We start from the raw sequence: 16,352 nt of genomic DNA, 5'->3' as shown, positions 1-16,352 counted from the left end.
TGGTACCAGTAATTTGTTTCCTGTATATATGAGTCTGTTTCTGTTTTGTTTTTTAGATTCCACATATAAATGAGCTCATATGATAGTTGTCTTTCTCTGTCTGACTTATTTTGCTTAGCGTTATGCTCTCTCCATCCATTAATGTTGTTGCAAATGGCAAAATTTCATTCCTATTTATGGCTAAGCAATATTCCATTGCACATATATACCACATCTTCTTTGTCCATTCATCCATCAGTGGACACTTAGGTTGTTTCTATATTTTGGCTATTGTTGATAATGCTGCAGTAAACATAGGAGTGTATGTATCTCTTCAAATTAGTATTTTAGTTTTCTTCAGATAAATACCCAGAGGTGGAATTACTAGATCATATGGTAGTTCTATTTTTAATTTTTTGAGTGACCTCCATATTGTTTTCCATAGTGACTGCACTAACTTACATTGTCGTGCATGGTGTACAAGGGTTCCCTTTTCTCCACATTATTGCCAGCATTGTTATTTTTTGTCTTTTTGATGATGGCTGATTTGACAGGTGTGAGGTGATATCTCACTGTGGATTTGATTTGCATTTCTCTGATGATTAGTGATGTTGAGCTTCTTTTCATGTGTCTGTTGGCCATCTGCATGTCTTCCTTGGAAAAATATGTAGTCAAGTCCTCTGCCCATTTTTTAATCGGCTTATTTGTTTTTTGGGTTTTTTTTTTTGGTGCTGAATTGTATAAGTTCTTTATATATTTTATATATTTTAACCTGTTATTGTGTAAGTTCTTTATATATTTTAACCTCTTATTGGATATAAGATTTGCAGATATCTTCTCCCATTCAGTAGATTGTTTTTTCATTTTGTTGATGGTTTCTTTTGCTGTGCAAAAGCTTTTTAGTTTAATATAATCCCATTTGTTTATTTTAGCTTTTGTTATCCTTGCCTGAGGAGATAGGTCCAAAAAAATATTGCTAAGGCTGATGTCAAAGAACTTACTGCCTGTTTTCTTCAGGGAGTTCTGTGGTTTCAGATCTTACACTCAAGTCTTTAATCTATTTCGTATATTTTCCAGAATTTAATGTTCTTGTTAATTTAGTAACAAGCTACTCTTCCAACAAGTTTAGTACTTTTGTAACCAGTTATAAAATGATTTATGTATGCGTTTTCAGTTTGGATTCCTAGCAAACAAATGATGCCTATAATTAAAATCTCCTAAATTCATAATTAAAAAAAGAAACAATTGTTTTACTTTATCCTGCTTGGAATTTGCTGAGCTTCCTGAACCTGTGGGTTTCTTTGTGATGACACTTAAAAAAAATTTGTCATACTTTTTTCAAATATTTCTGTCTCAATCTCTCTGTCCTCTCTGTCTGGGACTCCAAAAACGTATATGCAGGATATCTTCATACTGGCTCTCAGGTTATTGACATTGTAGTCCCTTTTCTTCTTTTCAATCTTTCTTTCCTCTGTATACTTTAGTGTGGATTATTTACATTAACAGGCATTTCACTGATTCTTTTTCTATTTTGTCCAATATGTTTTTAATCTCAACTAATGGATTTTTTATTTCAGGTATTGCATTTGTTCAATTCCAGAATTTCTTAGTTGCTATCTGGTTAGTGTGTTTATTTCAATTGACAGATTTTTCTCTTGATACTGGGCCTCATTTCCTTGTTTTTTCACATGTTTAATAAGTTTTCTTGCACACTGGACATTATGGATGATATATTTTAGAGACTCTGGATATTGCAAATTTCTTCTGAAAACTTTGAAATTTTCTTCTAGCAGGCAGTTTAAATGACTCACAGATCCCCTTGTTTTTTTAGAGGCTTGGTTTTAGGCTTTGTTAGGGCTATTTCAGTCTATTAATGGTTTTGCACTTAGTTGTAGAGATAGTCCCTTAGTCTGCCAACAAGGAGAGCCAGGATATTTACAGTCTGAATTTGTCGAGACTTAACTGTGAACTCACCTCCCTTGGTGTGGACAGCTACTAAAATCTCTACTAAACTCTTTCAAGGCTTTCTGTTATTTTCTTCTGGGCTGCTTTTAGCCTTGGTTGGAACAAGGGCAGTTAGAGTGGTGACTGTGGGCAGCTTTTGGACTCCTCCTTCTTTGACTCTCCACAGTCACACCCCCAGCCCTAATTTCCAGCTGCTCTGAAAGCCAGAAGTCCAACTTCTGATTCCTCCATAGGGTTTCAATAACTGCAGCTTTCTACGTGAGGTCTTTCTATCCCCTTCCAACCACTCCACCCCCTATATTAGAGATGGAGGATGCCCTCAGTATAGATGGGGTGTCTAAAATCTGATGCAGTGCCAGTGTAATACTGTTCTTTCAAGGATCTCATCTTCTTTAGTCTCTGCCTCCCTTAAGTCTCTTCCACTTCTCTCCCCAGAGTTTATTTTTATTTTTATTTTTACTCTATTTTATTTTATTTTATTTTATATTTTTTTATTTTATTTAAGCTAGGCTACCTATATCAGAGGCTGAAAATACCCCCTTGTAATTTTTTCAAGTCTTTCTAACGACCTCGTATCTTAAAACCATGGACCTGTGAAATTTTATCTTTTAAAATTTGTTTTGTGACCCTTACAAGGCTTATTTTTGAGGTCCCCTTCCCCCTTCTTGCCATCCTGTCATAGCTTCATGTTATTTTTACCTTCTGCCAATACTATATATAGATATTCATATATATATGTGTATGTATATATATCTTTGATTTCTTCTTTTCTGGACAGTTTTGGGTATCTTTAATATCATCCTATACAAGCAAACAAAATTTAATCTTAGAACATTTTTTGCTTTATTTTTAGGGCAGAAAAGCAGTTCACCAGGAGTTCACTGCAGTTACCATTCTAGGGTGGCATTTTTAGAGTAGAAGATTCCAGGGTGCCAGGGATACTGCTGCATCCTATCAGCAGTACCCTAATTGGGGCAAAAGGTGGGGATGGATTAATGACCTATCATACCTTAGACGTAAGGACCTAATGGTCTGTACACCTGAAAGCATCTCAAAGCCAGCAAGTACTTCTATAATCTCTTACCCCTACCCATTACTAAACTTAGAACCTGTCCATTGAGTTAGATTTGGAAATTTACTGAGGGACTCCCAGTATTTACAATGGCAACTCAACAGAAAACTTTGCAGTTTTTCTACCATAAGTCGCTCCCGTTGCCAAATATTATATTTTTCACTGCAGGCCAATATTATCTAAAGTGTAGACTGGAAAGAAATGTCCCATGACATGTTTCACCAAAAATGGACGCATATAGCATAGCATTCCTGGTAGGTATTCCTAAATTAAAATAGAATTTTAAAGAGTGAAATATTTTTAATTATAAAAATAAATAATCCAACACAAACATGCACACAACATTTAAATTTGATTCTCAGGCTTCCCAAAATTTGTTTCACCGAGGAATTGTTTTGTTATTTTGTATGAGTTTTCTCCTTTCTACCTGCTGCTATGCAAAATTATTTTGTGCGTCTTTATTAAATTCAAGTTGGGGGCACCCAGGTGGCTCATATGGTTAAGTGTCTTCCTTCGGCTCAGGTCATGATCTCAGGGTCCTGGGATCGAGCCCTGCGTCAGGCTCCCAGCTTAGTGGGAAGCCTGTTTTTCCCTCTCCCTCTGCCTCTCCTGCTTGTGCACTTTCTCTCTCTCTCTCTCAAATGAATAAATAAAATCTTTAAAAATATAAAATAAATAAATAAATAAATAAATAAATTCAGGTTGGCCTTAGTCCATGTAAACTTACCAGTTGTCTTCTGTTTATTCTTTATTGCTCTGTAACCTAATTAGATACAGGGAACTTAAAAACCCTTTATTTAATAACTAAATTGTACTAATTTTTGTTTATCCTATAATGAAGTTTGTAATTAATAGTGTTCATGAGCTTGCTACCATTGTTTTTGCTTTATTTGCTTACTCAGCTTAATACTTTGAGGATCCATATACTTAGAAAATTTCACCTTTTTTCCTTTAAACTGCAGTTTATACTCTATCTCTTATAAGGTACTGCCTTACATCTTCCAAACAATTTGATATTTAATATTTAAAATTTAGCTAATATCAACTAGTGTGTGTGTGTGATGTCTATCTAATTATTTGATATAATAATTTTCCAAGGAGACAAAAGGAATTTGCCATTTTTCTCCTGTAATAGCACCTGTGGCTTGTGAACCCTGTATTTCATTACTAAATTATGGAAAATGAAGTTTTTACTAGTTTCACCTCTATAATATGCCTAGTTTATCTGTTATACCTTTGAAAATATTTCTCTTAGGCTGTTCTTTTGTTCAGCCTCAAACTTTTCCCTGGTTCCTTTTTTTTTCTTTCATAGTTTGCTCTTTTCAATTTTGAATTCTGCTTGCTTATGTAAAGTGACAACCTGTTGGCAAGAAATTTGTGAAAATTAAACTGATTTTACTATTATTGTATGTTTTCACTTTGATAACTTCATATTTAAAAGATATATTTAATACTGAATACTTTATGAACACTCGGGAACTCTGATGAACTCTTATTTTTGTAGCTATCTTGTAAGGATTTTATTTGCTTATGTTACAGCCGATCTTAAAGAAATGCACCTTCTATTTTGTAGGGTTTGGGTCACAGCAAGCTGTCTCTGAGCACACTTTTCAGTTTCGCAGGTTTTCTTATCATTCATAATCAGGTGTTCTGATCGTTCATGATTTTCTTTAAGTTTCTGCAATATCTATTGGTGAATATTGTCATTTTAGAAATTTGTCATTAAATCATAGGTTTTTCCCCCCACAATATTGTACTGTTCATGCTAAATTAAGTTATTAATAGAGTTTTTCTATCCAAATATGAAATGTATTTTCCTATTTTAATGAGTTTTCTTTTCCACAGGGAGAAATAAATTTGCACATATTTAAGCCACAAAGACAGTTGTTTGTAAATAGAATACCTTTCTCTATTTTGATTTTTAACTTTTTTTTTTAATGTTATGTTAGTCACCATATAGTGACTATCATTAGTTTTTGACGTAGTGTTCCATGATTAAATTTAAGTCACAGAGGTCAGGATTAATTTCTATCAGATTTTCCTTCCTGGAAGCTTTGGATTTCATTTTTGTATTTAGAGTTTATTCTTAAAGATCATTTCTAATTTTATTTTGCCATCATTATTAAAGAAATTTTATTAACATATTTGTTTTTATCTTAGTTGTAAATTATCATTTGTTTTTTAGAGTCAATTTTTAACTGTTGTTTTGAAATAACCAAATAGAGATTTCTAAAAAATCTGACAAAATATATCAAGTGGAAATAGACATTTCTACTGATTTTGTGTTTCATTAAACAAACTACATATTGGGCAACTATAATTTCACTGTATGTATATGTCATAATCATATGGCAGGTGGGTATAAGAATATTTGTAAAAATTAATGTATAGCATTTACATTATTTTACAGTGTTTTCAGTATCAGTGAGGTTTAGATAAAGTTATAAACTTAAGACTGGGCAATTGGGAAGGCAAATGACATTGAAGTAAGTGTTAACAGATTAAGGACCATAAAACAATCAGATAATTCAACTATATTTTTCCTAAAGTACTATTTATCTTAAATATGAAAACATGGGATAGGAAAAAAAAGTCCATTAAATATGATGACTTTAAATATTATCTTTGCTCCTAGCACATAAAACTTTTCTCCATTACTTGTTTTTTTTTTAAATATTCTAGCACCATAAAAAATGGTGATACTGTTTATTATTTATATCCACTTTCAGTTATACTACAGAAATTCAAATATTGGCTCTCTAATATCCATCCAAGCCTTATAAAGTTTAATCCAGTAACACTGAGTATTTATATTAATGGTTACTGTTTTAGCAACCTCTCTTCTTTAAATATTTATTACTACATTCATTTTCACTAAACCAGAAGATAATACATAATCAACATTTTTATGGATTTTAGAAAACAACTATAACTAAATCACCAAGAGTTTTACTACACGTCAGGTAGTCAATCCTGGGGAAGAATCAAATCAAAATATATTTCTCATGTTGTAACTAATTACACTGATCATTTCAACAAATTAAAGATGATATATATCTGCCAACATGCAGTATTGTCTTTTTCATTCAAGATTAGAAATGTAATTAGTGATATTTTCATTTTTGGTAATTCTTATTTATACTCATTAAACAATGCATTTCATTTTTCTGGACTGTATAAGAGCATATAATATTTAAATATTTTTAAAAATCTAGCTGATAAAGAGAGCATATCAAAAGACATATTGTCCTAAAGCATCATATTTCATTTTGTATATAGGATAACCATCCTAAATAGTTCAGTTTTCCTTAGAAAGCATTTTTATGTTTGTGTAGTTCTAAGTATGCTTCTGATCTGACTCACACAAGCATATGTTCAAATATAGCCTGATTTGAATTAATGCAGTGTAATTATATTTTTCTTTTTTTTTTCAAGGTTTTATTTATTTGAGACAGAGCAACAGAGAGTGAGCACAAATGGGGGGAGGGGCAGAGGCAGAGGGAGAAGCAGACTCCCCACTGAGCAGGGACCCCAATGTGGGACTCCATCCCAGGACCCTGAGATCATGACCTGAGCTGAAGGCAGAGGCTTACCCGACTGAGCCACCCAGGCGCCCCTGTAATTATATTTTTCTTGAGGATTTTGTTAATTTTACATGGGAGGACTCATTAGTGAAAATGAATATGTATGTCATACCATGTAACACCTTCACCATGCAAAGTTGCTAAAACAGTATGGAAAAAACCTCCTAAGGAAAATTTGATATAGCTTTCCTATGCTTTTCCAGACCTATTTTCAACACTGCTAAAAGGGGGGAAAATTCGAGAAGGCACTGAAGAGACCACCTCACCAGACCCTGATGTTACTTCTCCTCTGGATGTACATGCTGCAGCTCCATAGGAGCCAGGTTGGAAAAGTTTCTAGGAAAACAACATATTCCTTAATAACATATATTTTTAAGTAGAAAGATTTTTTTTCTATGGCAGTTTGTCTTTTTAGGCCCCAGAATTAAGTACATGAAAAAGTCTGTACTTTTAGTTTGAACTTACCATTTATTTCTTAATTAAAAATATATCAGTGAGAAACATCTGGCTTCTCAAAAATATTTTTTAAATATGATGGTTTTAAAGCATTTAAAATTAGCTAATTAAAAACATCATGGTTCTATTTTATACATACTATAAAAATATCAAGCTGTTATTAATCCATTATACTAGAGTTTGAGGTTAAATGATTATAAAAATGTATATCAACTTTTTCAAGCACTTGTATATATACTACATAAATGGCAGTAGGTAGTTTCTATATGCTCTTTTTTCTATACCTAAGCTCTATATTTATTATTGCCCTTGATTCCAAGTGAAAGTTTAAAGGTAATTAAATATTCATATAATGTTGTTATTTCTCCATACCTAGGAGGACTCTGGAGAGATAGGTGAGTGAGGTAGCAAAATGACCTTAAAAGGGCATTTTTTAAAGACTCATCTCAAAACCTAAATTTCAGATTTTGTATATTTTGAAATGTAATGAATCTCCACTCAGATTATTGAAATGCATTACAATAAAGAGGGATGATAGTAATTCCATGACTAGAGGTTGCACATTGTAATTTTAACTGATGTATTTTTTTTTTAAAACATAGTCAATTGCTTCTTGGCTTTTTGGCTAAATCAAATGTAGTATCTGTTCTTATCAGCTTGATATCTGATACGTCCTCTATCTGAAGATAATATGTAAATGGATTTTTGGAGCAGGGAGGTGGAATATTGGCTTGCTCCATCCACTCCCTTCCATCGACCGGTATTGCGGTACTTCCAGGAATGGTGCACCTCTCCACCACACACACATAAGGCACAGTCAAGACTTTTAAAAGATATAGTCACTTAGAAGTAATCAAAAGATATGTAAATGAAGAATGGGAAACATACTTCAACTATAGGAACATAATAAATGAAGTTAATTTTTAAATAAAAGATATAAGAAAAGTAATAGTTATACCACTGAGAGTTTAATTCTGAAATGATGAGTGCACAAAAAGTAGGAATTATCTTTGCATGTGTATAAGAGCTAATGTTATAATTGTATATATTTACATGCCTGCTCAATCCAAGCGTGACACTTCTAAAGTTTAAGACATCTTTCTAATTGTTTATAGTTCTCTCGCCAACTTTTTCACAGAAAAATCTATACTCGGTTTATAGCCTTTATCATATTTGCCTTGTATTACAGTTATTATTTCAGGGAAGTGTGCTTTGTTGTTCTTATTCTTCTTTCCTTAGTAATCAGTTGTAAACTCCTTGGTAGAAGTGATCGTATCTCAATATATCATTGTTTCTGTCTCCTATGAGGTTTGATAAATTGATTTTAAAATATTAATTACACAGGAAGTTTGTTGATAGAACTAAATGTACAAAGTCAGACATTAAAAAAAAAAATACTTGGTGGGGCACCTGGGTGAATCAGTCGGTTAAGTTGTCTGACTTGATTTTGGCTCAGGTCATGATTTCAGGGGTTGTGAGATTGAGCCCCACGTCGTGCTCCACATTGGGTTGGGTGTGGAGCCTGCTTAAGATTTTCTCTCTCCCTCTCTTCTTCCCCCTCTTCCCGTGCTAAAACAAAAACAAACAAACACAAAAAAAATCTTGGCAAAAAGATATGCTTCATAGATAAAATAGGCTATTGGTTCCTAACACTTTGTATTTATTAATTTCAGAAGCATTTATAAATCCATCTACCTGGAAACTGTAAAGCAACTTTGGCGTATGAGGCTATCTTTTCTTAATGGCCTAACACATTGCTAATTTGGACAGACTAGAATGGTGGTCCAAATCCTATTTTAAAAAATTCTAACTTTTTCACGTTGCATTCTCAATGAGAATGAACTGATTAGTTATCAGTCTAAATAAAATAAGCAATAATAAACATAACCCTAAAGTAAGGAATAGCATGGAGTCCTTTATTTTTTATAAATGAGAGCACTGCTGACAAATTTAGTTGCTCTAAGTTCTGTACAGTATGCATCACCAAAACTGAAAAGAGACAGGCAACAAATGTTAAGATAAAAATGGACCAAGAACAAAATTTTCTAAGAGATTGAGATAGAGGAAAAACGTCATTAATCCTGTTAATAAATAATTTTAATTGAAGTGGTAAACATTTTTTTTTCAGTCAAGAAGAAAGGGTCATCAATACATCAGATTTAGGAGTTCATAGTGACAGGTGAAGTTGAGCAAAAGCTCTATAAATAACTGCTCCCAATAAATGAAGCAAATCTCTGGAGGGACTGTAAGAAAGGATTCTAGTCCTTTAAAAAGGATCTGGGGAGTAAGAGATAATTTAGTTCAAACCTCTCATTCTGTCTCATAGTAGAGACTGTATATCTTTATGTGAAGTATACATATAAGTGTCTCTACATATACACACATATGTATGCATACATCATATGAAAATTGTAGAGGAAAGATGAGCTAGCAGCCTATATTTTCCTGGGGAATAAACTATAAAAATTAACTATTAAATGAAAATAAAGGAGATAACAAAAGTGAATTTAAGATTTTGGAAGTTATCATTGAAATGTAAGAAAGGTGAATTATGCAATTCATGATACATGTTCTCTAATATTAATAGTATTAATCTAATGCATCATCAATTATATTATATACATCAGCATATAAATATGCTGCCATATGTTCATCCCCCTTCAGGTACTACACGTTTCTCTAAAAAAATTTCCTTGAAAAATTATCTATACGTTGTCTTCATTACTTCTCCATGCAAGGGCTGTCTGTATTCCCCATCTTTTCTCACAAAAGCATTCCACTTTTGTCCAACTGTTCTGCCAAAACAACCCAACTCAAGATCATATGCCCACATTGTCAAATTTAGAAGTCAATTTTCAGCCTTCATTTTATTTGAATTATCAACAGCATTAATCATATATATTAGCTACCTCTTTTTAGAAATAATTCTATCAGTTAGCTTCCATAACATCAGTCTATTTTGGTTCTTTTCTTATCTTTTCTATTTTCTTTGTTGATTTCTCCTCCAAGGATTGGTAATTTGATTCTCATATTGCCATTTACTCTCCATGTGGTTTTATTCAGCCTCAAGATTTTATATTAACTGAATCCTGAATATATGTTCCAACCTAGATTTCTCCTCTGAACTCAGACTTGTACATCCAGAAGTGTACCTGGTCAACTTGGATGTCTGTCAGGCATCTTATATAACATATACAAATCTGAACTCCTTACTAACCCACCTCAGCCTGTTCCTTCCACAGTAATCACTGTTTCACAAAAGGGAGATCCCAGTATTCCAGGACCTTTAGACAAAAACTTGGAAGGTATTTTTTTTTTACTTCACTTTTCTCAAACTTTATAATGGGTTCAACAGCAAATTTCTCTGGTTTTCCTTTAAAAATATATTCAGAATTTTTTTTCTTTTAAAACAAAAATTTTATTTATTTTTTTATTTAAATTCCAGTTAACATACAGTATATATTATTTTCAGATGTATAATATAGTGATTCAACACTTCCTTACAACACCTGATACTCATCATAACAAGTGTACTTGTTTATCCCCATCACCCATTTAACCCATCCCCAATCTACCTCCATTCTGGTAACCATCAATTTGTTTTGTGTAGTTAAGAGTCTGTTTCTTGATTGCCTTTTAAAACCGTTACTGTAACCACTCTGGTCCATGATACCATCACCTTTCCCTTGGATTAATAAAATACCCCTAAATAGATTTTGTGATTCCATATTTACCATCTTCCCCAAGAGTCTGTTTTCCTTTATAGACTTGTGTTGTCCAGTAGGGAGCCCCAGAGCTGATGGATTCCCTGAAAGGAAATAGTCTTCACTTACCCTGTATTTTCTGAATTGCACATCTGGACAAATTGAATGAGCAACTAATTTGTATATGACCAAGGCTAATGAAGGTTGTATAAGCCAGATACTGGAGTTAGGACAGGTTCTCAACTTACTCTAAAAAGAATTATACATTCCTAGCCTGACAAGATAAAAATATAGATCTGTATGACTTTTGTCAGAACACTTAGCAATTCCATATTTAGTTTTCTCATCTGTAAAATAACTAAAATAATGTCACCTACCTTATAGATTTTTGAGGGTTAAGTAAAAAAAAGGTAATCACTTAGTGCAGCACAAAAATACTCATGGATTTATATCTATAATCAAATGATGAAAAATATATAAATCTATAATTAATAAAATTGAGAGATTGAAGTTGAGTACTTTAAGCATATCTTAAAGGCTGCAGAAAAGTGAAGGAGAGCAAATTTGCAGTTATTAAAACCATTATGGTTCTGATACACAGGAAATAGTATCAGCCCCCAAAATGTATGTGGAGAAAAGGAAATATGGCAAAACTGTAATAAATCAACATTTTCTCAGTAAAATTCTTCATGTGATTTTAATAAATAAAAATCTACACACGTTTTTGATAGATTTTTTTCCCAACCATTTAAAAATAAGTACAAGGGCAAAAATTGGGATTTTCATTTGCACTTTGGTAAAATACATTTCGTATGTTCTTAAACTAGATATACTCATATAAAAATTAGGTTGTTTTATAGATCAGTTGTTTTAATATGTACTTTATATGCTTTGTTTGTCCTATAAGTCATCAAGGACATTTTCTATCATTGCTACCACGCAAAAGAAACTAATTTTTTTTTTTTTGGTGACTCCAAAGTCTGTACTCTGTTACAGTTCATGTTTGACCTTGGTGTAATTTTGGATATTTTGGATATTTTAAAATATATTTCAAATATTAAGGATCAGTGCATTCTTTAAGCTTTAAGAAAATGTAACAGATCTTATTGATGTTACTTTGCTTCCCTGAAAGTTAGAAGAGATTAGATATCTTAAAAATCAATTAATTTTAGGGATCCCTGGGTGGCTCAGTCGGTTAAGCATCTGCCTTTAGCTCAGGTCATGATCCCAAGGTCCTGGGATCAAGTCCCACATCGGGGACTTAGCGGGGAGCCTGCTTCTCCCTCTGCCTGCCGCTCCCCAGTTTGTGCTCTCTCTCTCTGACAAATAAATAAAATCTTTAAAAAAATCAATTTTAAGAAAAACCTCAACAAGCATTTAACATGTAATTATATTTTAATAAAGATGAATTAAATGAAATCATTTCATGTTGTAATTAAATTCATGGTGGAAGGAAAGTATTAATAATTGGTTAGTCATCTTTTCTCTTATTTCCAGACAGCCTCCTTGTACCACAAATTCAAGGAATTTATAGGTATCTACCATATCCAAGATAAATGAGAATCTGGCCAGGTTACTTTTTATTAAACTAAATACCTGTACCTAATTGTTGAGATGGCTTCCTGGGTGATAAGTAACTATATTGATACATCAGAGAATCAGAGCAAGGTATAAAAGCTTAAGGGGCTCAGTGCTGATTGGTTTCCTGAAATGAGGTTGTCTTCACATACCCTGTATTGTCTTTTTGATTCTATGTCCTCAATTCTGAGTGAGTGGGATGTTTGGAAGCCCTGCCTTGGAGTCTCCTGCTATGCTGTTGCCTATTGCTGTGTATGGAATTTGGTTGTGTTCCCTATATCCTTTCATAACACTAAACAAATATGATGTTAGATGAAAGTTTGGTGTTGGATTATTACTATGTCTGTTGCACTTAATTATTAATTCAAAACCAAGAACACTGCTGTTTATTTATAGGTCCTCGATAAATGAGAATCTGGCTAGGTTACTGATTGATAGAGTAGGAGTTGTAGGTGGTTTTTCACTTCTTTTAAATTTAATTATAATACAGAATTTAATTAAAATCATTAAGGTGAAAATGATAACATAAAACAAAAGTAACTACTGGTAATAAAAGATATGAAGTATATAGAAGTAATGTAGTTGATGAGAAGGTGGGCTTTGTTTTCAAAACTCTGCTCCATTATTTATTAGTTGTGTAACTTTGGGTATATCACCTAACCACTCTCTGCGTCAGTTTCTTTATTAGTAAGATTTGGTTAATAATAATTAATGACCTCATGGGATTGTTTTGAGAATTCAATGAGATATTTAATGAAGTGTGCATATAACATGCTAAATAGTATTATCTATTAGTACAGTATATGACATTAAACCTCTATAATTAATAGGGATTGCAAGAGAATGATATAGGGTTAAATAGGTAATGATTTTAATGACTTAAAAGCATTAAAAAGGAAGGAAAGAGGAATGAGGAGAATTTACTCCTGAAATTTTTTACTTAATGCAAATACAATTTTAAATTGTATTTTTTTCCTTTCTCTCCTTGCTATTTAAGTATCAGTGTTTTCAGCACTTTCTCTTCCATTTTTCCTTTACTGTTTAAACTTATTCCCCCCTGCGACATCTCATCTGTGGCTACCATAATCATAGAAGGCTAGATATTAATCAAAATATTTTCTACAGTCCTGAACTTTTATCTGAGCCCCAGCACCATAATCCATATTGACTACTAGAAATTCAAGTCTTAACATTAAATGCTTTATGTCCACAAACTTAACAGTCTTAACACTACACTCTTTGTGTCCTTCACTTTCTAAAATAATGTCCTTTTCACTCAATGTCTTCTAACTTAATGAAGTTCTATCTAGGCCAACCTCAGTTTTAAAGCCTTCGATGACTTGCATTATCTGAAGTTGCTGTATTTAACGGGCTCTGTGGATTCTTGGAAACCTAGTGTGCACCTGAATTTCCAGCTTCGTATTTTTTCTTTCCAACAGCCTCATGTTCCAACCACAATTTCCATCTTAGAGCCCTGTGGGCATAATTTCTAATCTGTTTCTCTCTACCTACTAGGGATTCTCTTATTTTCTAGTTCGTGGTCTGGCTAAGACCGTTCATTCCCCAATTCACATACTGATACCATGTCTGGTCTGTGAAGCCTAGGACCTCTTAGGCAAGAGTTAATCACTGTTGATCCTAGGCTCCCATAGCATCTTGTGCAGAATGGTGGTGTAACCCTTATTGCCCTTGCTGTTCTGAGGTGTACTGACTTGTGGCTCTCTCCTTTATGAACTTGAAATTCTGTGAAGTCAAGGACTGTGCCTTTTTATCAGCTGGTAATGTACTAATTCATGAACAAATAACTTTAGTAATTGGATTTTTAAAATTGAAAATACTGAACAATGGAAATTAAACAGAAACAACTGATAATCATTTGTAAGAAAGAATCTTTCGAAGACACATTTACTCCTTAATAACTAATTATTTGTCTACTCTCACGCCTCCTGATTCTGTGACATAATTTTAAGTATTGTTTTACTGTATATGTCCAAGTTGAACTTTATTCACTTTTCATTACTTTACTTTTCTAAAGATTTATGAGAAAGAGCACAAGTAGGGAGAGAGGCAGAGGGAGAGGGAGACCAGTAGAATCCTTGCTGAGTGGGGAGCCCGATACAGGGCTCGTTCCCAGGTCGCTAAGATCATAACCTGAGCTGAAAACAAGAGTCGGATGCTTAACCAGCTGAGCCACCTAGGTGCCCCACTTTTCATTACTTTATATATGTATATTTCTGTACACATCACAATTGCCATTTTCCATTGTGATATATTATTTTTACCAATATAATTTCTACCTAGTTCTTCAGCATTAAACATTGAAATATTTTCCATTGGCATTAGTGATTTAAGAGAGGTGGTATTGACTAATTACAATTTTCTTATAATTTAGCCTATGTTTATGTTTTCTTTTTATTATTCTTTGGTTATAAAGTATATTTTAGTTTTGACTTCTTGGCTTTTCTTTTTATTTAGTTAAGATCTGATATTCAGTGTTGGCAGTGACATAATAGTGAAAAATAACTCATTTCTTATTCATTAATTGCTTCATTGTTTCAAATCCCATTTTCAAGAAAAAATAATAAATGCTCTGGTAGAAGGCACATTTTCTTTAGCATCACCAATATTTGTCTTACAACCAGATGCTGGTTCCATACCATCTACTTTTGTATCCTGCATTACTTTTTACCTATCATTTGATTTAAATTCTTGTTCTAATATACTTTATCTCATATTTGTGATATAAAAAAATTGAAATATGCCTTCTTTAGTTTCATTATCTTTTATTTTAATGAAGAGGAACTTACTTGATAAAGCAATGGTATTTACAAAGTACTCATTACTAACTACTCAGTTTTTAATACTTCCTAGTAAAAAGGTAAATAATTATTAGCTGAAAGAATTCAGGTATTTAAGAGACAATCCCTGCTTATGATATAATAGATTATGAACGCAAAAATCAGCATCATCACTATCATAGCTCTGTTTTACATTGTATCTCAAAGTTTATCAATATCTTAAGTTATGGAGGTATAACACCCTCATATCAACCCTGTGAAGTCATATTTTTTCTTTATTGTATAGATACAGAATTTGAAGATTAGATAAGATTAAGTAATTAAATTTATTCAAATCACTGTGTTAAAGTCATGGGTTAAAATCACATCTTTTGATTGAAATTTCTAAGTTATAAACTCTTTCCTTTATTACAAACACAGAAAACTGTGCTGAGTACATTATAAATGCAAACTTGGTTTCATAGTCCATAGATTTATGGTAATTTAGAAAAAGAAGAGATCTCTATGACCTGGGGTAGTCGTGAAAAAGTAGCATGGTCTCTGGTAAGGAAGGAAGATTGGAATTAAAGAGTTGGTTTGCTATTTTTCAGCAATCTAGGTAACTGTGGTTTACATGGTTTGAGCTCAAGGTAGAAAAGGTTGGTAGCCCTAATTCTGGCAACCAGGGTTCTTGGAAAACTTAATCCTTTTTTATTACCCAAGCTGACTGAGTACTTGTCCCATTCTTCCATGCTATACCAGGAAGAGACTCATCGCTTAGCTTCCCCTCATACCCCCATCCAGACAAGAAGGGGAGCTAGTTATGGTTGGAGCCTTGTGTTGAATAACCTGATAAGCACCACTGAGCACAGTGACGCACACATAATAGATACATTTTCTAAACTTACTTTCTATTTAGTATCAGGGTCAGTATTTGAATTCAGGATTTTCTGTATTTTCCGTAGCCTATATTTTTCACCATACCATGTAACTTAGGTTTGCCATACTTTGTTGTATGCCAACCAAATACTTAATTTTTTTAATGAGAAATTGCATTTGGAAACCCAACTTAGTATTTATATCTTTGAAAAATAAAGTACAAATTTTACATTTTAAATGTTTTAATCACTATCTATTGAGAAGTTGATTAGTAAATCATTTAGTATTTATGTTATTGAAAATTACAAGTGAATTTTTTTTTTTTTGGATTTCTTCCTCTTTATTTATTTATTTATTT

General features: G+C 32.7%; 1 protein-coding gene and 1 non-coding gene across 2 annotated transcripts in view; both read left to right on the top strand.

Moving 5' to 3' along the window:
• Positions 1-6,587: 6,587 nt before the first annotated feature.
• LOC145716138 (ephrin type-A receptor 6-like) overlaps positions 6,588-16,352 on the top strand; it is a 51,185-nt gene continuing 41,420 nt past the window's right edge. Inside the window, exon 1 of the mRNA XM_081798258.1 lies at positions 6,588-6,923. Coding sequence (XP_081654384.1) covers positions 6,876-6,923 — 48 coding nt within the window. The 5' untranslated portion in view covers positions 6,588-6,875. The remainder of the gene's footprint in view (positions 6,924-16,352) is intronic.
• Positions 7,662-7,850, top strand: LOC115944552 (U2 spliceosomal RNA). Its single transcript, XR_004079083.2, has one exon. It is a non-coding gene; the product is annotated as a U2 spliceosomal RNA (small nuclear RNA).

Source organism: Leptonychotes weddellii, chromosome 1 (assembly GCF_054177405.1).
Source record: "Leptonychotes weddellii isolate Sample4059 chromosome 1, ASM5417740v2, whole genome shotgun sequence".
NCBI classification, from domain to species: domain Eukaryota; kingdom Metazoa; phylum Chordata; class Mammalia; order Carnivora; family Phocidae; genus Leptonychotes; species Leptonychotes weddellii.
Note: the sequence above shows the minus strand (reverse complement) of the source record. Positions and strands in the feature narration are given on the sequence as shown.